Source organism: Lithobates pipiens, unplaced genomic scaffold (assembly GCF_037356315.1).
Source record: "Lithobates pipiens isolate NorthernLeopardFrog02 unplaced genomic scaffold, aLitPip1_a1.2 Scaffold_18, whole genome shotgun sequence".
In the NCBI taxonomy this organism is placed as follows: Eukaryota; Metazoa; Chordata; class Amphibia; order Anura; family Ranidae; genus Lithobates; species Lithobates pipiens.
The window spans coordinates 256,867,129-256,889,793 of record NW_027507758.1 but is presented as its reverse complement, the minus strand read 5'-3'; the positions used below and the strand labels follow the sequence as shown (position 1 = coordinate 256,889,793).

Here is a 22,665-nt window from a genome sequence, read left to right as displayed (position 1 = left end):
CAGCCAGGTGCGTAACTTGAAATCACAGGGCCCCATAGTAAAATGTTGTATGGGGCCCCCCTCACCCTCACCCAGGGGCGGATCCAGAAAATACTTTTTTGGGGGGCAATTTATCGGGGCAATGGCTGATGTTGGCGCTTCAATCATCATGACACCATGGTTGTTATGGTGTCAGGATGATTGAAACACATCATTTCTATTATTACATCGTTATAGAAAATGAAATAGCTCAACTCACCATAATGCAGAATCCTTGGGAGCCCCGAGTGTGTCACTTACCACCGTCTCCTGCCACCAGATGCAGATTGTCACACATTGCGGATTGTCACTTGCCACGTTACCTGCCACAAGTTACGGATTGTCACTTGCCACATCACCTGCCACATGTTGCAAATTGTCCACTATCACCTGCCACATGTTGTGGATTTTCACTTGCCACGTCACCTGCCACACGTTGCAAATTGTCCACTATCACATGGCACACATTGCGGATTGTCCACTTGCCATGTCACCTGCCACAAGTTGTGGATTGCCACTTGCCATGAATTGCAAATTGTCCACTTGCCACGTCACCTGCCACTTATTGCGGATTGTCCACTTGCCACGTCACCTGCCACAAGTTGCAGATTGACACTTGCCACATCACCTGTCACACATTGCGGATTGTCCACTTGCCACGTCATCTGCCAAAAGTTGCGGATTGTCACTTACCACGTCCCCTGCCACAAGTTGCGGATTGTGACTTGCCACACGTTGCAAATTGTCCACTTATCATGTCACCTGCCACCCGTTGCTTATTGTCCACTTGCCACGTCACTTATCACAAGTTGCTGTTGTCACTTTCCTGCTAAGGTGGGGAATGGGGATTGCCACTTCCTGTGTCCCAGTCTGAGTCAGGCAGCAGAAAGATAATGTAATCTCTCTGCTGCCTGCACAGTGAGTGAGGGTGGAACTGCCAGGATGCAGGGCGGGCTCCATTACATCATCTTTCTGCTCCGTCACCCACTGATTGCCCAGTCCACCCACCAAGCCTCCCAGCTGGCAGCTTCCACCCTTTCCCGCTGAGCCATTCAGCTGCGTCCCCTAGTACAGTCACCTGCCGCCTGCTCACCGGGCCCTATTCAGCTGTGGGCCCTACTTGGCTGCGGGCCCCCATACAGCATTATTTTGTTCATTGAGAGAGAGCTAGGATTCAAAAGTGGGCAGTATTCTAAATTTTAGCTTTAAAATAAGTGATTTTAACTTTTTTTTCGTTTGGACCTAATTGACTGAAGCCCAATCAAGAGCTTGGCATTTTTGTGTATTTAATGCACTTATTTTAATTATTAATTTTGTAAGTGCATTTTTTGACCGAAAAGCATATGGTAGAACTTTTATTTAAATAGAGAGCAAACTGCGCTAAATACCTAAGTAAACAAAAAACTGGAGCAGCTCTGTTGCAAGATACATACAGTTGAAACACAAAAAGAAAAATGGGAGCTGGGCTAATTAACTTTATAAAGTCCATAGTGAAATTAACTAAATAAAAAAAATTGTGTATCACTCTTGAAAGTGAAAACAGAAAATACGTAATATAGTCCGTAATGAAATTTAAACAAACAAATCTCTGAAAAGGAGTTATATGTATCACTCTTGAAAGTGAACACAAATTGGCGAATCACTTTTCAAAGTCTTCTCATAGTGTCAATGGTGAACAGACATAACATAGCAATCCCTCCACCACATAGAATGCATGCTTACCAGATAGCAAGCGATATAGTGCTTGTGGCTTAATACCCAACACTGGTTGTGATAGCCCTTGTACATACGGTCGGACATTCCGACGGAATATGTCAGATCGGCCCGTGTTGTCGGATAATCCGACCGTGTGTGGGCTCCATCGGACTGTTTCCGTCGGAATATCCGACCGACAAAGTTTTAGAGCTGGGCTATAAAAAATTTCGACAACATGATCTGAACGGACTTTGTCCAATCGTTTGTAGAGAATTCCGATCACACAAAGTGCCACGCATGCTCAGATCAAATGCCTAGACCAAAGCTATTGGCTACTAGCCTGAACGTAGTCCTGTCGTAACGAAATAACGTCATCATTAGGGATGAGCTTCGTGTTCGAGTCGAACGTACGTTCGACTCGAACATTGGCTGTTCGGCCGTTCGGCGAATTCCGAACGTTTGGGCCGCTCGCGTCAAAATTCGAGTGACGCGCGCGCGGACCACAATGCACTGCGGTGGCGCAGTGCATTGCTGCCCCATGATTGGCCAAGCATGCACTGTGACCCCGCATGCTTGGCCAATCGCAGCGCCGGCAGCGAGGAGAGCCATGATTGGCCACAGGCATCCTGCCTGTGGCCAATCATAGCTCAGGCTGTGTAGTGCACGCCCCACACTATATAAGGCCGCCTTTGAGGCGGCCTCCTGTAGTGTGTTACTTAGCATCTGAAGCAGTGGGTGTTCTGTGTACCTTCAACACAGTACACACCAATCGTTTTTGGCTGATTTCCTATCTTGCTGCTGTGTAGTGGTTGTTGTCTGTGCCCTGACTGCAGTATACACCACTATATTCACCTCACCTATATAGCTAGTGATCTAGCTTTAACCACTTAACAACTGCCCATTGCCGATTAACGGCTTCAGGGGGGTTGTTTAACTCTGAGAGGCCGTTAATTAACGGCCTCCCAGAATTCTGCTGTCGCGTGCCCTGAGGTGTGCGCACTCGAGAGCATCCGTGACCGCCGGGTCGCATCACGGATCACGGTAAACGGCCGCTCATAGCGGCCGTTTACCACGTGATTGCTCCGTCAAATGACGGAGTGATCACTTGGAAACAAACCGGCGTCATGTTATGACGCCTGTTCCTCCCTCCCCTCTCTGTACCGATCGGTACAGCGGAGGGGAAAGAGATCGGTGTCAGCAGCGATGTGGGCTGCATCTGCAGTGCCCACATCGCTGCTCACCGAATTTAACCCCTCAATTCCCTGCCAATACTCTGCAATACCAGTGCATACTCTGCAGTACCCTGCCATTACTCTGCAGTACCCCGCCATTACTCTGCAGTGCAGTACCCTGCCATTACTCTGCAGTGCAGTACCCTGCCATTACTCTGCAGTACCCCCCATTACTCTGCAGTAACCCCCATTACTCTGCAGTACCCCCCAATACTCTGCAGTACCCGCCATTACTCTGCAGTACCCCCAATACTCTGCAGTACCCTGCCATTACTCTGCAGTGCAGTACCCTGCCATTACTCTGCAGTACCCCCCATTACTCTGCAGTAACCCCCATTACTCTGCAGTACCCCCAATACTCTGCAGTACCCGCCATTACTCTGCAGTGCAGTACCCTGCCATTACTCTGCAGTACCCCCCATTACTCTGCAGTAACCCCCATTACTCTGCAGTACCCCCCAATACTCTGCAGTACCCGCCATTACTCTGCAGTGCAGTACCCTGCCATTACTCTGCAGTACCCCCCATTACTCTGCAGTAACCCCCATTACTCTACAGTACCCCCCAATACTCTGCAGTACCCGCCATTACTCTGCAGTACCCGCCATTACTCTGCAGTACCCCCAATACTCTGCAGTACCCTGCCATTACTCTGTAGTACCCCCCAATACTCTGCAGTACCCTGCTATTACTCTGTAGTACCCCGCCAATACCCCGCCAATACTCTGCAATACCCTGCCATAAATTGCCATACCCAGCCATACTCAGAGATACCCAGCCATACTCGGTGATACCCTGAAATACCCAGCCATAGACGCCCCCCACCCCTCACCGCCCTCCGGTGCTTCTACCAACTCGCCAGTACGATCAAAGCCAGAATCTTTTTTTTATTTTTTATTTCAGGCTTCCCAGCCTAGAGGTGAGATGTGGGGTCATATTGACCCCCCAGATTTCACTGTAAAGAGGACCTGTCACCCCATATTCCTATTACAAGGGATGTTTACATTTCTTGTAATAGGAATAAAAGTGATCAAAAATATATTTTTGGGGAAAAAAAATGTCAAACTAACATAAATAAAGTAAAATGAACAATAAAAAAATAAAATAAAAATTAAAGCGCCCATGTCCCCATGTGCTCGCATGTGCCACACATGTGAGGTATCGCCGAGAATGTTAGAGCGAGAGCAATAATTCTAGTCCTAGACCTCCTCTGCAACTCAAAACATGTAACCAGTAAAAAAAAAATTAAAGCGTCGCCTATGGGGATTTTTTAAGTAGCGACGTTTGGCGCCATTCCACGGGCATGTGCAATTTTGAAGAGTGACATGTTTGATATCTATTTACTCAGCATAACTTCATCTTTCACTTTATGCAAACATTGGGCTAACAAGTGGTTAATAATAGAGCTTGCAGTCAGTAGTGTTAGGAGATAGTGCGTGCTGTCTGCGTGCTCTGTACCCAGTACATACCGCTATAATATAGGGCAGGCCCCTACTTTCAAACATCCAACTTACAAACATCTCCTACTTGCAAACGAAAGGAGACAGCAGCAAGTGAGATGAAAAAAGTTGGACGACAAAACAAATTATACAGGGGTGATAACCCTTCCCTATGTTTTCCAAAAAGCTTAAAGATAGTTTTTTTGACTGGAGCTACACTTTAAAAATGTACCGGTTGAAAATGACAAACAGATTCAACTTAACACAACAAACCTACACAGTCCCTGTCTTGTTTGCACCGCCTGTATACTGCTGTTCTGAGTATATAGGGCCTGGGGGCCACACGCATTTCCTTTTTTTAATATGGGTACTGGGTTCCCCTTAATATGCGTACAAGACCCAAATAGGCTGGTAATGGGCAGGGAGGGCTACCCATGCCATGTTTCTCAATGATTTTCAACCATATTGCAGGAACCAGATATAACATTAAAACCGCAAGCAGTTTTAAATGGTGTTATTTAAGTTTAATGTCATTTTGTGCAGGGACTGTTCTAAACACGGGAAACACGTGGCACTTCACAGGCATACTACAGACACCCCCCAGGCACCATATTTAAAGTAATATTTCACTTTTTTTTTTCACTTTAATCGTCATTAAAATCAGTGCTCCCGCCAAAACGTCCGTTTTTAAAACTTTTTTTTGCAGTGACCCATGTCCCCTGAGCCAGGAGGCAGGTCCCCAAACCCTTTTTAGGACACTATCTTGCATATTAGCCGTTAAAATTAGCACTTTCCAATTCGAACGTTCGAGTCCCATAGACTTCAATGGGGTTCTAACGTTCGCAAGTTCTGGTGCGAACCGAACCGGGGGTGTTCGGCTCATCCCTAGTCATCATGTTCTGAACGATTGGATTTTCCGACAACTTTGTCTGACCATGTGTATGCAACACCAGTTTCGGACAAAATCGGACAAAATCTGTCTGACAAATTCCGACGGATTTGGTGGTCGGAATGTCCGACCGTGTGTACAAGGCCATACACATTATTGGTTCTGATACACATTATATAAATCTGGAACAAACGCACCATTCACATATATTTTATTGCTAATATCTAGAGCTGAGCTGCCAATAATATTCTCATAAGAAAATCCAACAAGCTGGCTGTAACTAAATGGATCCATGGATTGACTTGGGTACAATCAACTTGCCCCTGGATCAAAATTTGTGTGGTTCAGCGGGGACCAGCCAAGATTTGATCAAATTATGTGCAGGCTGATTGTACCCGAATTGATCCATTTATGGCTATCTTTAGTCTATGTAGTAGTGTTGACTCTGCAATAGGGTGCATTTTTCAGCGCTGTTCAGAAAATAATGGCTGTACCCAAATCCTTTCACTGAACATAAGGGGGCATACTCCATGGCAAACTCAATTTTTTTAGAGGTCATAGGCTACCAGCAGGTTGTAAACAAAGCTTAACTCTGGTTTTATGTTTGGTAATTTGATAAGAAGAACATGTTTGGAGCAAGAATGTAAGTAGTTCATGTAATAAAAATGCAAATACCCCTTAAATTGACATTGATCTTTTTGATCAAAATGTTAAGGTTGAACTTGACCCCCAGAAGTGCCAGGAGATATGCCTACAAATGGTATTAAGGGGAAATAAATACACAAATAAATAAATATATCAGTAAATAAATGTCAGTTTGTTAACGTAATGGGGGGGGGGGGGGGAATTTGTGCAATGATGTTATGTTGCTTGGTTGAGGGGGTGTGAAAATCTGGTTTAATTAAGTTACAAACTCTGCTCCAGGTTTCCAAACTGGTGTAAATACTGCTTGCAGATTTGTAAGAGCTGCTTGAAAGGTATATTTATGAGAGAGTTTAAAACCTTTTTTTGAGCCATAAGCTTGCCATTTTTTTTCCATCTTATCTGTAATGTATGTATCAATGTCCAGATATACTGTACATTGCCCAGATAACAAATAACACAGAGTTAAAAATAGAAACAGTTGTATAAAGTATTTGTATAAAGTGTTTAGAAATAATGACTAATTACAGGTATTTTTAAATGCATTCAGTATATTCAAAGATTTCTGTTCACAAAAGTGGCAACTCAGCCTATTTTTTTTTTTGTTCATTTTCTTTTAACAAAGGAAATACACCACGGTTTACAAAAATCCTGTGTGAAAACCAAATATTTGGAACGTTCTGAGACAAATTCATGGACGACCCTCAGGACCTGAATGAGCAGTCAGTAAGTTCTGTATTATTTTATTCAGCTTCCATGCCTATAATTTTTTGTAGTTGTTAACCAAGAGCTGTTTTATTACTAAATAATCAATCGGTTTCATCATTGTATCAGTTCGAACATACTTGTATGTGAACAACGGCTTGTTTCTAAATGAAGCTGACCATAACATTTCTAAAATGTTATTTGCTAAATCCACTGAAAGTTTAGGTCATGGTAAACATTTTCCTCTCTAGCAATTACTATAGATGACGATAGATGAATTATTCAGCTGGGTACCATGGCTAACTTCCACAGTTTAAAATGGTGGTTCTTTTACCATAAAGCAATAATCTATCTCTGTAAAAGGGAAATCTGTAGGTCATTTTGTGGTCCACAAATTTAATTCTCTCTCCCCAAATATATACCATCCATCTACTGGAATATACAAGAAATTCTATGTTTTCTACAATAAAACTATAGTAGACTGACAGTTGAAGTCTTAGGAAAAAAATTTAACTTGGGATCCTTTCCCGGAAAAAGGTTCTTCAGTTCTGTATTCAGTACCACCTGTACTTTATAGTATTATTGCTAAATGGCTTCTTTCATTTGGGAATAAAACAAGGAATGTGGTTTTGGATTGGTAATAAAATGCAATATAATGTCAACAAAAACATATCATAAGCAGTATCCAAGGATATCATTTGTATTATTCTAAAATAGGCAATACGCTGATTTTGCATTAGTAATTAAAATGTGGAATGTTTAATCAGGAATTATTTGGAAAGGTAGATTTATTTGTTTTCTTAAACTGGAGTTTGTTTTTGAGCCATCCAGAGATATTTAACCAGATATCCAGAGATATTTTATAGATAAGTGTTGTTGATCTGGTTGATCTTGGATACTGTGTTGTTTATTTCATGTAAAATCACGTGCTGAGTTTTTTGTTCTAAGGTGTTGTCAGAACACAGCATTGCAAGTTGAAAAGACAAAGTCTTAATTTTAAGTCAATACTAATACTTTGCATTGGGATTAGTATTTCAAATACAAGCATTAGATTTTCAGTAGCTTTTTTATAGCTGGTAGAAATAAGCAAAATGATGCTCACAGTTTGGGATCTTACTCAAATTGTGCAATTTTACAACTAGCTAATCCTCAAATCTGTCACCAATATGCCAGTATTTAACGAGGCAGGATTTTTTTTCCTGAATGGTAAAATAAGGTTCTCTATAAAAATGACTGGACCCAAACACCATGCATATGTGTATGGGTTTCTGAAGAGTCTCAAAATGAAAAACTCAGAGACAGACTGATAACAATCCTTATTTTAAATAAACAATAACTCTTCCTACCTTACAGTATAACCATTTTGTTTAAAATGAATAAGTAATTGATTCATCTGTCTTCCTTATTCACTGTCCCAAGCCTGGCTTTCTATTTTGTGAAAAAATTCTATGGTTTGATAAGGGAGATAAATGCTTCCCTTCCCATATTTATATTGTGGAACTTCTAGCTCTGCTATGGATTCTGATAGTGAATCATTGTGGTTACTGTGAAATGTGAGATCATGGGAGATTCTCAAATCCTAGTTTCCACTCCCTGATGAGTTAATTAGATCACTTATGCCATCGATACAGTTGTGGTTAAATTTATTTTGTGAGGCAGTGAGATGAAAATGGTACAAAGACAAATGACCACCAGGATCTATTTATTAACTTAAAAAAAAATGGTCAGCAGTTTTTTTTTGCTTGCCTACATGCTTTTATTTGTAATTGTTCATACACTGCGGTAAATTTTTAAGCCTAGTTTATACTTGCATTCATTAGTAAAACACAATCAAGTGTCTACTGCTTGACCATGCATTTTAGGTGTCTGATGTTTTTTTGATGCGTTTTTGAAGTTTTAATGAAACTTTAATGAAGTTTGGCAAACACCATGTGTGTATTGGTTTTCTATTTGGTTGAAAGGGGAAGTGATGTCAATGGGAAGAGATGATGAGGAAGCCACTAGATTTGAGGCGTTGTAAGTTGTTGGTGCAGTATCTGGTGTTTTTTTTGGTGTTTTGGGTGACTCAGTAGTACCCCTATTTATTAGTTTCCTGCCTTATTTTTACCTCTTGTCAGCAGATCTCCAGCTCATCAGCTTCATGGGTCAGCAGTTTCCTAACATGATAGTACCCCTGATTTTGGAGCCCCCCTCTGCAGTTTCCTGGTTCAGCAGATTCCCCACTCAGTGTTTTACTGGCTCAGCTTACCCCCCTCTCCTGCTCAATAGTACATTCCCCTCTCAGTTGTACCCCCGCCCAGTGATACATTGTTCCCTCCTCCTCATGGTCAATAGAACAACCCCCTAGCTCAGCAATAACCCCCCTGCTCAGTAGTACCACACTCACTCAGTATTACATTCCCAACTGCTCCTACTGAGTAGTACATTACCTTACTCACTCAGTAGCATATTCCCCATATCCCCTCCCTCAGTAGTAACTCCTGCTTAGTAGTACAACACCACCCCCAGCATCCCACTGGGTAGCTGTACGTTACCCATACCTCACCCCACCTTCCCAAATACCAGACATCAGCCCCCTAGTACTTTCCCCATACCCTCCTTTCCTCCTCTATATGCTCAGTAGTGCATTGCATCCCCCCCTCTGCTCCGTTGTACACCTCCATACTGCCTGTCATAAAAGTGATTTGAAAGCATATCACGCTTCAAACTTCAAAGCAAATCTAAACAAGGCCTTAGACTTCTATGGGGAGCTTTGAGATGCTGCAAACCATGATAAAAGTGATTATTTAGGGTGGAACAGCACCCAGAACTAATCAAATATGGATCTGTTGCACTGCTGCTGTGTTTAGCTGAAAAATATTCTGCCTGAAAAATTGTATCTGAAAACCAGCGCTGTGAACAAGTGTATGGGTTACTTCAAAAATAAAAAGTATCAGTCACTACCAAATGAATGTGACTGTGCTTTTGCAACAATGTATCTACCCCAAATCTAAACACAGATATATAAGTGTATATAGTTGTATCAAACTAAGTAAGTAAACTGTGAAATTCCTGTGCATAAGCTGTACTACTGTGCTGAATGTATAGCCCTCTGCTACTGGCATACACATATTGGAGATTGGGGAAGATACATTGTTGCAAGAGCATGGTCATATTTATTTGGCAGTGATTGATCCTTTTTTTTTTAAGTAACACATACTAACGCTGGTTTTCAGATACTGTACATGATAAAAATTACATGGGGTAACATTTCTGTAGCAAAACAGCAATGAGAGGTACTTTGATTGGCATTCAAAGTGCTAAAAAAAAGCGTGCCAAATGCCACATTTTGAAGCAAGTGTAAATGTGGCATTATGGAGTTAAAAGGACCAATAACCCCTCAGTCCCCACAGTACTAACACCACAGTCTATGGTAAATGTGGTGTGAAAATGTTCAACTGTTTAAGTTTAAGTTTAGTGCATTAAGGTCTGGCCCCATTTTGTAGTGTTCCTCTCTTGAAATCTGCCTAGTACTGAGAGACATACAGCCTGTTATGCCCTGTACACATGGTTGGACATTCCGACTACAAAATCCGTCTGATTTTTTTCCTAAGGATTTTGGCCCAAACTTGTCTTGCATACACACGGTCGCACAAAGTTATCGGAAAATCCGATCGTTCAGAACAAGGTGACGTAAAACACGTACGACGGGACTATAAAGAGGCCAGTAGCCAATAGCTTTCATCTCGTAATTTATTTTGAGCATGCGTGGCACTTTGCCCGCCGGAATTGTCTACAGATGATTGGATTTTGTTGTCGGAAAATTTTAGATCCAGCTCTCAAACTTTGTGTGTCGGAAATTCCAATGAAAAAGGTCCGATTGAGCCCACACACGATCGCATTTTCTGACAACACGATCCAATTGCACATTTTCCGTCGGAAAGTCCGACCGTGTTTACAGGGCATAATTGTTCTACAGAGCTAGGTGGATATCATTAATTTTGCTTGAGGTTATAAGTCTTTCTTATTAGAACTATAAAAATGTTAATTAATTTGAGAATTGTAATGTAAAAACTGTAGTGTTAGATAGAAGTAATTTGTGGCCTATTTATAGATATTGATCTTTTATATAAATATATTTATTGTAAAATCTGTACTGTCATAGTATGTAATTTAGCATGTATGTGTATATTTAAAAGGGAACATATATTTGTAGCTCCTCTAATAGGAAATTCCCCAAACTGCTTAGGAGATTAGCATGTACTTTCTCTTTTTTTTTGTTCTTCTTTTCATTTAAAAGAACATAACTAGGGCTTGTTTTGTCCTAGTGTAATACAAGAATAAGCGATTGATAAATCCCTTCTTTACTCCGCCCCCAGAGTGTGATGAGTTGACAGGTAGTCGTAGTTTCCTGGTGAAATTTCATCCCTCGAATCTCTTGTACTTAACGAGCTGTGTTTTTTGTTTGTTGTGGTGTTAAGAAAGAATTAAACAATGAACTAAACAGATGGCAGTAAAATATTTGGTTCAGCTTATAAAGGTGTTGTGTACAACATCGGAAGAGGTATTATTTTCACATTCATTAAATAATACAAAGGGATTTAACCCATTGTACTGTTGGTGGTGGCATTTACATGTTTAACCCTTACAGATGGGCCATGCATAGTCATAGCTCAAGTTCACCTTATATCTTGGAAGGTGTGAAATAAACCTGATCCTTATGTTTTGTGGAAATTGTAATTACTTTCTCTGTTTTCTTCAAGATCACTGTTCCATTGAGAATGTGATATCTACATATAGTTGTTCATTCTGGAAAGCTATTTAATATGTGTCATTTGAAAGTTGGAAAGTTTGATACAAATTTAGCTCTTTACTGTATATACTGTATTTTCTAGTATGTAAGTATCTGCTGCACATTTAAATGTTTAACTACTCCCTGGCATTGTGTATGGTATGTATGGTAAGAGCAGTAGCGGGCCCTCTGAAGATGGAATGACGAAACGCGTTAGGGCGTGACCAGCTCCATACAGTAAACATCATCCTGGGACTCATCACGGTGGGCAGTTTATTTGAAATCTTGATCGGCGTTGAGCTTAACAATATTACTGACACACACTGGTTATTTTTTAATTTCTTGAGAGCGTATCCCCCAGTAAGAATGCTGCAGCCTCATTGTTGGAAGGATTCTACAAGTCCAGTTAACACTTACCTCTGGTAAACATACACAGAAAGGGGTGTGCACAAGGTGGAATGGTGAAGGTGTAACAGCTGATGTTTAACAGTATAAAGAACTTGTCTGGATCAGAAGCATATCACCACATCTTGGTATTTCACTGCATTGAACTGCCTTAGGAGGAGTGGTTTTATGCATCTCTTTATGCTTAGTGATAATAGATTGATGTACATTCTAATGAAAATCACCGCTCATGGTTTATGTATGTTTTGATGCTACGTGAGAGGTTTTTCCCACTGCAGTATATGAGTCATCATATATTTGAATACTTTATGCTATTTATATAGAGCACTGTTAATGCTTTGTTTACAATTAGGCATATATTTTTTTATTGGCTTTTGCATTTTATAATAGCGGCTGAAGGTACAGGCGTACTGCGTATTTCTGATTTTGTATTTTATTACTGAAGTATGTGCACCATATTTGAATCCCATTGAAGCCAAATGTTAAAGAACAGTAATATCTGTATTCTAGGATCATACCTCCTAGCTTTCTGAGATGGGAAAGAGGGACACCTATTAGTAAAGTATGTATTCGTAGGACATACATCTACCACACCCCCTTACAAAGAGAATTAAAGTGTTACTATACCCAGGACCCTGCATTCACTATATCTGGTCTCCCACAGTACACAGAGCATGGAAATGCACTTATTTTAGTAAATATAAACAGCTAAATACTTTTTCTCAACAGCATTATATAGCAGTCTTGTAACTTCTATTAGTGTCTGGTTAAAGCTTGTAGGATAAGTTTTCATTCTACTCTGAGTGTCCTATGAGGCTGCAGGACACTTGACCCTCTGTCTGGATAGTTCTGGTTGGCCCTGTGCTGTTCACACGCACTCTCCAAATAAAAAAAAAAACAACTCTAGCAATACACATCAAACAGATCATGTGCAGAGTGACTCCAAAGGCTCTGTTGTATCAGGAGATGGATTGGGGGCCGGGGCAGAAGGGGGGATCAGAGAAGACAGGATCAAACAGCCTTTTTACACTGTACAGAGGATTAACACCTTAGGTTCCACAGCGAGTATAACAAGCACAATTTACTGCATATACAGACTGATTTTACTGTTGTGGGTTTAGTAACACTTTAATACACAAGAAATGATTGGTTAAACATGTGTTTTTTAAACCACTACTTTTCTTTTATATTGGCATTTGAAATTTACAAATGCAACAATTTGGAAATTGGATGGAAGTTAGAGCAAAGTAAAACACTTTTTTGATTGATTAATAGGGAAATAGGGACAATTGAGGAGAAAAGAGGGACAGAGGAACTTTGTTCCAAATGGGGGACAGATTCTTGAAATCAAAGACAGTTGGGAGCTATGTAGGATAATAGGAAAGGTATTGTTAAACAAATGGCATAGGGGGCTGGTCCTGACCTGGGGAACATGTACCACAGCAAAAAAAAAAACTGTTTCATGGGAGCAGTAATTTTAATAATGCTAAAATAAACACAAAATTCCATTAATTATCATGCCTGACCCTGCTTATGAAGTGGTGCATCTGTACAATGTATACAACCTACTGCAGCAAAACTGCCATTTACCAAAACAATTGTGTATTTAAACACTCGCCGATCAGTCAACAGTAATTTTACTATACGTCACCCGGTACATGCTTCCTGGCATATTAAATACCTTTGACTGTCTACTTTACAAAAAGGGGTCATTTGGGAGGTATTTGTGCTGTCCTGGCATTTTAAGGTCTCAAGAAATGAGAGGAAGTCAGAATATTAGGATTGAGCCTCGGTTCACACTGCTGTGGTGTGAGACACTGCATGTAATTCCCACAGGAATCGCAACACATTCCTATGCAAATTACATGCGGTGTCTCCAGGGTGTGACTTGAGCCCTGGATTTGTATGGGTCAGATTGCACAGCATTCACACCAAACTGGTGCAGAACCCTTTTTTTTGTCCTGCACCAAAATTGGATTACATGGGTGTTAGCACCCATGTGATCCGATTCGGCAAATTAATGCTGCATTTTGCAAACCGATTGCGGTGTGTTTTTACAATACACTCCACAATCAATTTGCATGGGCAGGTTATGATTTAGATGCGGTGCTGAATCTGCAGCAAATTCACTGTGAATTTGCACATCATCTAGTGTGAACACAGGCTAATCAATTTTCAAATATATAAAGTGTAGAATGTATAATTTTCACACAAACAAAATCTAATACACTGATTTGGGCTATTTTTACCAAGGATATGCAGCAGACTCATATTCACTTAAATTTATGAAGAAAGACTATTTGTTTGTAAAATTTCATAACAGAAACTAAGAAAAACATGTATTTTTGCAAAAAAATAAAAATCCAGTAGTAATTAAATACCACCAAAAGAAAAAAGCTCTATTTGTGTGAAAAAAAATAATAGAAATTGAATTTGGCTACAGTGTTGCATTACCAATCAATTGCCAGTTAACCACTTCAGCCCCGGAAGATTTTACCCCCTTCCTGACCAGAGCACTTTTTTTACAATTTGGCACTGCGTCGCTTTAACTGACAATTTCTCAGTCGTTCAACGCTCTACCCAAACCTTACCTTGCCCCCATGTTGATAAGGACAAGGGCCCCTTCCCCAAAACTATAGGTGTAAATATTCTGGAAATTTTGAAGCCAAAATAAAAGTGTTTTCCCCTTTTTTTGGGGAAAAAATAAAAATTTTCAGAAATATTGAAAAAAAATGAATCGTGGAGTAGTTTTACAAACTGAAATTCATTTTGTCACACTGAGAAGGTAAAATACAGTGAATATAAAAGTATTATGCTTGGAATAAAAGTACAGCTTTTTCAGTACATAACCTAAACTTGCATTTAAAAAAAAATGTTTTATTACAAATGGAATAACAAGAACTGCATATGTTAAGAGCATTTCAACGATACATGAGAACAGGTAACCACACCCTTTTCTTCGTAATAATTTAATAGGTTCCTGCCAATATGAATTTTTTTTCAGTTATTGACAATGCTGATCCAGAAGCATATATTGCTCTATGAAGAGCTTGATCAATTTTCTCCTGATTTCCAGGTCTCATTTTATCTATAAATTAAGTGACTGTGTATTTTTCGGAGGCTATGGTTTGGAAGCCTTCCTGACTTGAAGATGCTGCTGGTGAAGAAACACTTTGTGATAATCCAGAAGCAGCAGAAAGAGTGTTTCTGGAATGAAAACTCTAGAGGGAAACGATACTTGCACTTCCATTCTTGTCCTCATCATTTAATTCCAGGATGTGTTTTGCCATCCTTATAGCATTTGGGAAATAATGGTTCTTCTCACAATATTTGCAAAATGCAGCTTTGTTCTAAGCAATTGCACTGTGGAAATGTTTCCAAACTCTCGATGCTGATCTCACCATTGTACTGAGAGAAGAAAATAAATAAATTACCGAGTAGACTATAAACATGAATCATTTAAAGGTTAAAAAAAGTTAAACAAATTTGTTAGACACATTTACCCTCTTACCTGTCAATTAGGGCCTGAGAGGACAGAAACTATGATCTATGGCAGGGATATGCAATTAGTGGACCTCCATCTGTTGCAAAACTACAAGTACCACCATGCCTCTGCCTTTGAGTGTCATGCTTATGGCTGTCAGTCTTGCTATGCCTCATGGGACTTGTAGTTCTGCAACAGCTGGAGGTCCACTAATTACATATCCCTGATCTATGGTGTCCCAACATTCACAAAACTGTAGGAGGTACAAGATGGAGCCAACAAGCAAACTAAACTGGAGCCTTTCTCCTGCAGTGTCCTCTAGTGGCAGAAATGCATATTTCTCTTGTTTGAGAACTGCATTGAAAAGTACAGTGTTACTTAAAGCGGAACTTTGGTCATTTTTCATCTTTCCATCTATTAAATCTTCTGCCCTTGTTGTTTTAACTTTGGATAGTAAAACAGGTTTTTTTCTGTAAGTAAATACCTTATACAGCCCACTACCTGTTTCCTGTCTGAAAAATTTCCTAGGCTTAGGACATCATGCACAGCTCTCTCTCTCTCACTCCCCTGAGAGTTTGCCAGGAAGGGAGGGGGGGGTGAGCCACAAGAGGGCCAATGAGAGCTGCATAGCTGGAATTGTGCCTCTGTGTGTCTGCGTAAATCCAGGAAGTGAACAGGCAGCAACTTCAGCTGCCCACAGTTAAAATGAATGCAGCCAGACTCAGTGGAGGGAGATTGCTGCAGCATATTTGTCAAGTACAGAATCACGGTATATATAAAATAATATGCAAAGTGGTTAGATGGAAACATCAGAATGGCAAATATGTTTTTATTACAAATTATAGGAGCAGACTGCAGTTCCTCTTTAAACTGTATTCTAGAATTTGCTTGTCTTCAGCTGAGAGAACTGGGAATAATTTAAGACTTTACGAGTCTTTAGAGTAAAGACTTTATGAGTAAAGGGTAATAATTAGTACGCCTACACATTCACAAAAGAAATGAAAATTGTAAATAAACACATATATACAGTTCTTGGCAAGTTCTTTAACCACTTCAGCCCCAGAAGGATTTACCCCTTTCCTGACCAGAGTACTTTTTGCGATACGGCACTGCGTTTCATTAACTGTCAATTACGCGGCTGTGCGACGTTGCACCCAAACAAAATTTCTTTGCCCCACAAATAGAGCTTTCTTTCGGGGGTATTTGATCACCTCTGTGGTTTTTATTTTTTACGCTATAAACCAAAAAATAGCATCAATTTTGAAAAAAAAAACTATATTTTTTTACTTTTTGCTATAATAAATATCCCAAAAAAGTATATAAAAAAATAAATTTCCTTCTCAGTTTAGGCCAGTATGTATTCTTCTACATATTTTCGGTAAAACAAATCGCAATACGTGTATATTGATTGGTTTACGCAAAAGTTATAGTGTCTACAAGATAGGGAATAGATTTATGGCATTTTTATTATTATTTTTTTTTATTAGTAATGGTGGCGATCTACGATTTTTATCATAACTGCGACATTATGGCGGACACATCGGACACTTTTGACGTTATTTTGGGACCATTGTCATTTATACAGTGATCAGTGCTATAAAAATGCACTGATTACTGTGTAAATGACATTGGCAGGGAAGGGGTTAATCAAGGGGTCGATCAAGGGGTTAAGTGTGTCCTAGGAAGTGATTATAACTGTAGGCGGGGATTGTCTCACTAGAACATTACAGAGATCATTGCTCAAGGGAAATACCTTGCTTACATTTCCCTGTTCTGCCGCTCCGTGGCACAATCACGGGCCCCCAGCGGACATCGAGTCCGCGAACCTGCGAGCACGGTCACACAGTACACGGCGGGCGTGCGGGCGCCCCACCGGCAGAGCGCGTGCGCCCACAATGCCGCGTTTTAAAGGCTGTACTCCCATTTGTCCAGCCTTGCCATTGTGCTGACATACATCGTTGTGCGCTGGTGGGTAAGGGGTTACTGTCCCATGATGTACATCTATTTTCAGGCACGTCATTCAGCAATGCAGATCCACACCAATCACAATGCCTGCTGATCTGCAAAAAGGAAAACAATTGCCAACCTGTGTCTGGTTCAATTGCTGTACTCTTGCTGAATGACAGGTCTGATGAATAACAGCTGATATAAACAAAAGGGCAGGGTCTCCTGGTTGACCTTTTGGCCTTAAATGAACATGACCTTATGTTCAATGACATTACGTAGGAAACTCTGCCTCTTTGTTTATACTAGCCATTATCCATTGAACCAGACATTTGTCCACGGCAGTTCTTTTTCATTTGCTGGGTTGTCATGCGTCAGGTATTGTAATTGACGTGAATCTGCCTTGATAAGGCCACTGTACATAGACCCCCACAACTCTGGCCCTTGTCCTCTTCAACATGGGTACCCCCTTTTGTTAAGGGCATAGGGCCTGGTATGGTTCAGAGGGAGATGCCTTCTCATCACCCCCATTTTGTGGTCTACCAGGCTACATGCTTGAAGAAGGGACTAGTATGGGGTATTGGGGGGACCTTAGACTTTTTTTTCTATTTCTGGCATGGGGTTCCCCCTAGAAATCCAAAGGGTCTGGTGTAGAATTTGAGAGGAATGTATGCCTTCCTATTGTGTATTTTTTGCATGGAGTTCCCCTTAAAATTTATACCAGATCTGATATTCATTTTGCTAGGGACCTCACTACATTTGTTTTCTCTGGCTTCTCTGCTTATATAGCTGAGGATTCACAGCAATATAAGTGAATAGGACTAGTGTTGTTGTCAATGGTTGTTAAAAGACTCAAAGCTGCCTGCACCCATCAGCATCCTTAAAGTGGTAGTAAACATTTTTTTTAAACCTGTAAGGCAAAAGGCATAATGAGCTAGTATGCACCGCATACTAGCTCATTATGAAATACCTACCCTAGAACGAGGCATCGGCGGGTGATCTCGGTCCACGGTGAGGGAGCTGACATTTTCCCTTGGTGTATCTTCCAGGTATCGCAGCTCTGGTGCTGTGAGTGGCCGGAGCTGCAATGTTGTCACTCCTGCGAATGCACGCGGAGAATTCTTTCTGGCAAGGTCCAGAGTCTGCCGGACCTTTCAGATGGGAAGTCAGTGCATGAATGCGAGGGGAATATCTCCTAAACTGTATAGGTTTAGGAGATATTCTTTTTACCTACAGGTAAGCCTGATTATAGGCTTACCTGTATGTCAAAGTAAAAAAAATAAAAGACTTTACTACCGCTTTAACAATCATTGATAGCACAAAGCTGTAATGTATTACAAAGCTGTAATAATCTTGCTAGTAAAACCATTATACATAACATTAGGCTCTCACTGAATGGGTAAATGTTTGGGTGTTCAAGCAAAGCTATCATATATAATCCTGAACAGCCAAGGTTTGGTCCAAACTTGTGTTTGGACAAAACCTTAAGCTCATTTCTAATCACAGATGCTGACTGGGAGATATATTGTTATTTTTATCAGCAATAACTTTATGACCAACCTCCTAATATTAAGTAAGTCCCCCCTTTGCTGCCAAAACATCCCCTTTTGTCACCAAAACATCCCTGAGCTCTCAAGGCATGGATGCCACTAGACCTCTGAAGGCATTCTCTGATAACTGGCACCAAACCATCAGTAGCAGAACCTTTAAAGCTTTATTCCAGGAATTCAGCAACTTTACAAAATACGTAGGCACATTATGAGTTAAATCCAATTAGGTGCATGTCACTAGTACATATTAGTGACAGGCTTTTATTGCACTCCATGAGAGGAGAAGAAACACACATAGCAGCTATTCCCGCCTCTCCCCTCTGCTGCTAATTCACAGAAGTTTTTTTTTTTGTAAATTAATCCAGATAAGACAAAGGCTTCTGTGAATTGGGGTGTTGAAATTAATCATCTAATCGATGCATCAGGATTTGACCATCCATGATGTGGCATTGATGCTATAGCTTTAAGAAATTGATTATTGAGGATAACTTCATCCTCGTGCCGTGCCGCTGTACCATGCCCTGCCTCCAAGTGGAGCCAAAAGCAGCCGAAGTTTTTACACCATTTTTTCCCGACTCCCTCTGATTTCATCCTCCTGTGCCGCAAGGAGAGGAGGCCTTCCATCAATCCCCTTCCCTCTCCTCTCATCGTCCCACCCCCTCACCAGCCAATAGAAAGTGATCCCAGGCAGCGTCATAGTGGTGGAATGTGGAAGTGAGGAGCCGCGCTGTGTGGACGTTGGCGGGAACATAGAGCGCTGGGGCCGGAGCTTGTGGTGGCTGGAGCGGTCCCTGCTGCTGATAGGTGGTGGGAGCCATTAGTGCTTTTGGTCCCGGAAGGGTTCAGGGTGGGCGCGGCATATCCAGCCAGAGGTGTGATGGAGGAGGATGAGGCGGAGCCGGAGGAGAGCCAGAAGAACCCATCAATGCAGCCTGACCTGTGCCCATCTATGCAGCCTCACCTGCGACCACCAATGCAGTGTGATCAGTGCCCATTAATGCAGCGTGACCAGCGTTCATCAATGCAGCCTTACCTGTGTCCTTCATTGCAGCATGACCTGTACCCATCATTGTATCATGACCAGTGCCCACCAATGCAGCCTCACCTGAGCCCACCAATGCAGTGTGATCAGTGCCCATTAATGCAGCTCATCATTGCGGCGTGACCAGTGCCCATCAATGCAGCCTCACCTGTGCCCATCATTGCAGCATGACCTCTGCCTACCAATGCAGCCTAACCTGTGCCCATCATTGCAGCGTGACCAGTGCCTACCAGTGCAGCCTAACCTGTGCCCATCATTGCAGCATGACCAGTGCTCACCAAAGCAGCCTTACCTGTGCCCATCATTGCAGTGTGACCAGTGCTCACCAATGCAGCCTTACCTGTGCCCCTCATTACAGTGTGACCAGTGCCCACCAATGCAGCCTTATCTGTGCCCATCATTGCAGTGTGACCAGTGCCCATCAGTGCTGCCTCACCTGTGCCCATCTTTGCATCATGACCAGTGCAGAGGAAGAGAGAGGACAGCTGAATCATCACAGAGCGGGGATGCCCGTCGTAAAAGCTTACAATAGAATTGCTGTCCGCTCGCGGTCACACACAGACTCGGCACCTATGACAGACAGAACACCGGTCCAATGCTGGGATATGTTCTGTCTGTCACAGGCGCCAGGTCAGGAGGTGGGGCTGTGTGTGGCGGTGAGTGGACGGCAACTCAAATGTAAGCTGTTACAGCGGGCAATCTCCGCTCTATGATCCGGCCAGCTCTCCTCTTCATCTACTTTCCCTTCCCCGGGGGCAATCCCTGGGAGAACAGCTCCCATTCAACCCCGCCTGCCGGAGGTGCTCGCCCCCCCTTCCCCCACTCAGAGGAAGCCCACGCTTGCCAGAAACCATTTTCCACTCGCAAAATGTGAGTAGGCGAGTGGAAAATTTTAGAGCTGTACACTGTATGAGTTTGTATATTATATATTATTATTATTATACAGGATTTATATAGCGCCAGCAGTTTGTGCAACGCTTTACAACATGGGGGCAGACAGTACAGTTACAATACAATTCAATATAGGAGGAATCAGAGGGCCCTGCTATAGCTAGCGGGTTTCACAATAAAAAAATGCCATCATACCTCCTCTGTTGACAACTGAAGCTGTCAGTTTGTGGTTGCGTATGGATAATTGAATACCTTTGCATTATATGGCTCATTTTGGGCTGATGTGTGTTGAGCTCTATGTTTTTGTGAATTTGGAGACTTTAGCAGAGAGCCCCAAACATCTGGTGGAAAGCCAATTACCACTGTTTTCATAATATAAGACTGACACTAGAGGTGTCTGTGTCTCCTGTACCTTTTGTATTGTACTGTTATTGTGTTGTCCCCCCCCCCCCCCCCCCCCCATACATTGTAAAGCGCTGCGTAAACTGTTAGTGCTATATAAATCGTGTATAATAATAATAATAATATTACATAAATCTATGCATTAAGGACAGGTTCACACCACAAAAATGCACACTTTCCTGGATGCCTTTCTGTATGCACGTTTTTAACACATTTTTAATGCGCTCTGGTGCATGTTTTATGTTTTTAATGCATTTCCAGATGTGTTTTTTCTTCTTTTTTTCCTATTTTATTTTTCACTGTACTGGGGTCCAGTGCGCTTGTGATGTGTTCCAGTGCATTCCAGTGCATTTTTTAGATGTTTTTACTGCATTCCAGTACAGTCCAATGCAGGGAAAATGCAGCATGTTCTACTTTTTTTCTGGAACCGGAAAGCCCTAGAACTGACCGCACTGGTTTGAACTATGCCATTGGAAACCATATAATCTACTTTCCGTTTTTGATGCAGAAAAAAAACTCACTGGACTACATGTGGTGTGAACTGGCCCTTAAGCAATGCAAGCATGTTTGTTTAGGTACTAACCAGCTGACAAAAGAACATGTTCTGCATTTTGATTGTGGAGTCACGTTCAACCACCCTCTTATGAGTATGAGCTGCTTTGGAGACATATTTAGGCTTTATTTAAATATCTGTAATGAAAATGTGAGTCAAAAAGGCTCATTACAATGAAAGTAAAAAATGAAATAGTTTAAATTTTATGTCAAGGCAAAACATAAAATATGGACTGTTTATATTTAGTACATTTATGCAAAGCATGCATATTTTCCAACGATTTCCCCCTTCAAACACACCGATAGTACAGAAAAAGAATTGTTGATGTGCCAGAAATATAATATACTTCTACCTTCCTCTTTGAAATGACAACACAGCTCTGAATTCCTAAGCATGTGGTGTCAGCCCTGCCTACTTAATTTTTTAAAGGATTACACAGATCTTTCCTCATCTCTCCTCACCTACATTTAGCATACCTAATGGAAGCAAATTAAAGAGGTTCATTGCTAAGGTCTATATACGCATTAAGTGTGGCATACAACAATGCTTTTGGGTTACATATGGTGTGCAGGCAGCTGAGATAAACCACACTGCAGTGCTTAGTATGCGACCAAGCACTTTTGTCTTGCAGTCAAGTAATTACAGTATTTCCTAAAGTTATCACTGTCTTGTCAAACAGGTTTTGTGGCTTTACAGACAAGATATTTTGATTAAATACAAAGTAGTACCACAACTTAATTGGATCCTTATAAATGCTGCATAGTTGATTTTCACTATAGACTTTAATGGGTAGATGATTAAATGTACTTTTATTTGTTTCTAAAGAAAATGTTGAGTTATATCTTTATTTTCTGCCTGTTAACGTTAACATAATTATTGCCTAATAATCTCACAAAGTGAAACAAAGGTGTTAAAAGGACAAGTTAAAAATAATGTATATATATTTTTTGTTAAAATTTGAAATTTCGGAAAAGAATGGAAAAAGGATCTTTAGGTCCTCACT

The 22,665-nt window shown here is 41.2% G+C and overlaps 1 protein-coding gene across 11 annotated transcripts in view; it reads left to right on the top strand.

The window, feature by feature from the left end:
* Positions 1-22,665, top strand: part of EYA4 (EYA transcriptional coactivator and phosphatase 4) — a 390,196-nt gene that overhangs the window by 41,686 nt on the left and 325,845 nt on the right. For all 11 annotated transcript variants that reach the window (XM_077486829.1, XM_077486826.1, XM_077486831.1 and 8 more), the window contains exon 2: positions 6,541-6,641. In XM_077486829.1, the coding sequence (XP_077342955.1) occupies positions 6,609-6,641 (33 nt within the window). In that variant the 5' untranslated portion in view covers positions 6,541-6,608. The remainder of the gene's footprint in view (positions 1-6,540; positions 6,642-22,665) is intronic.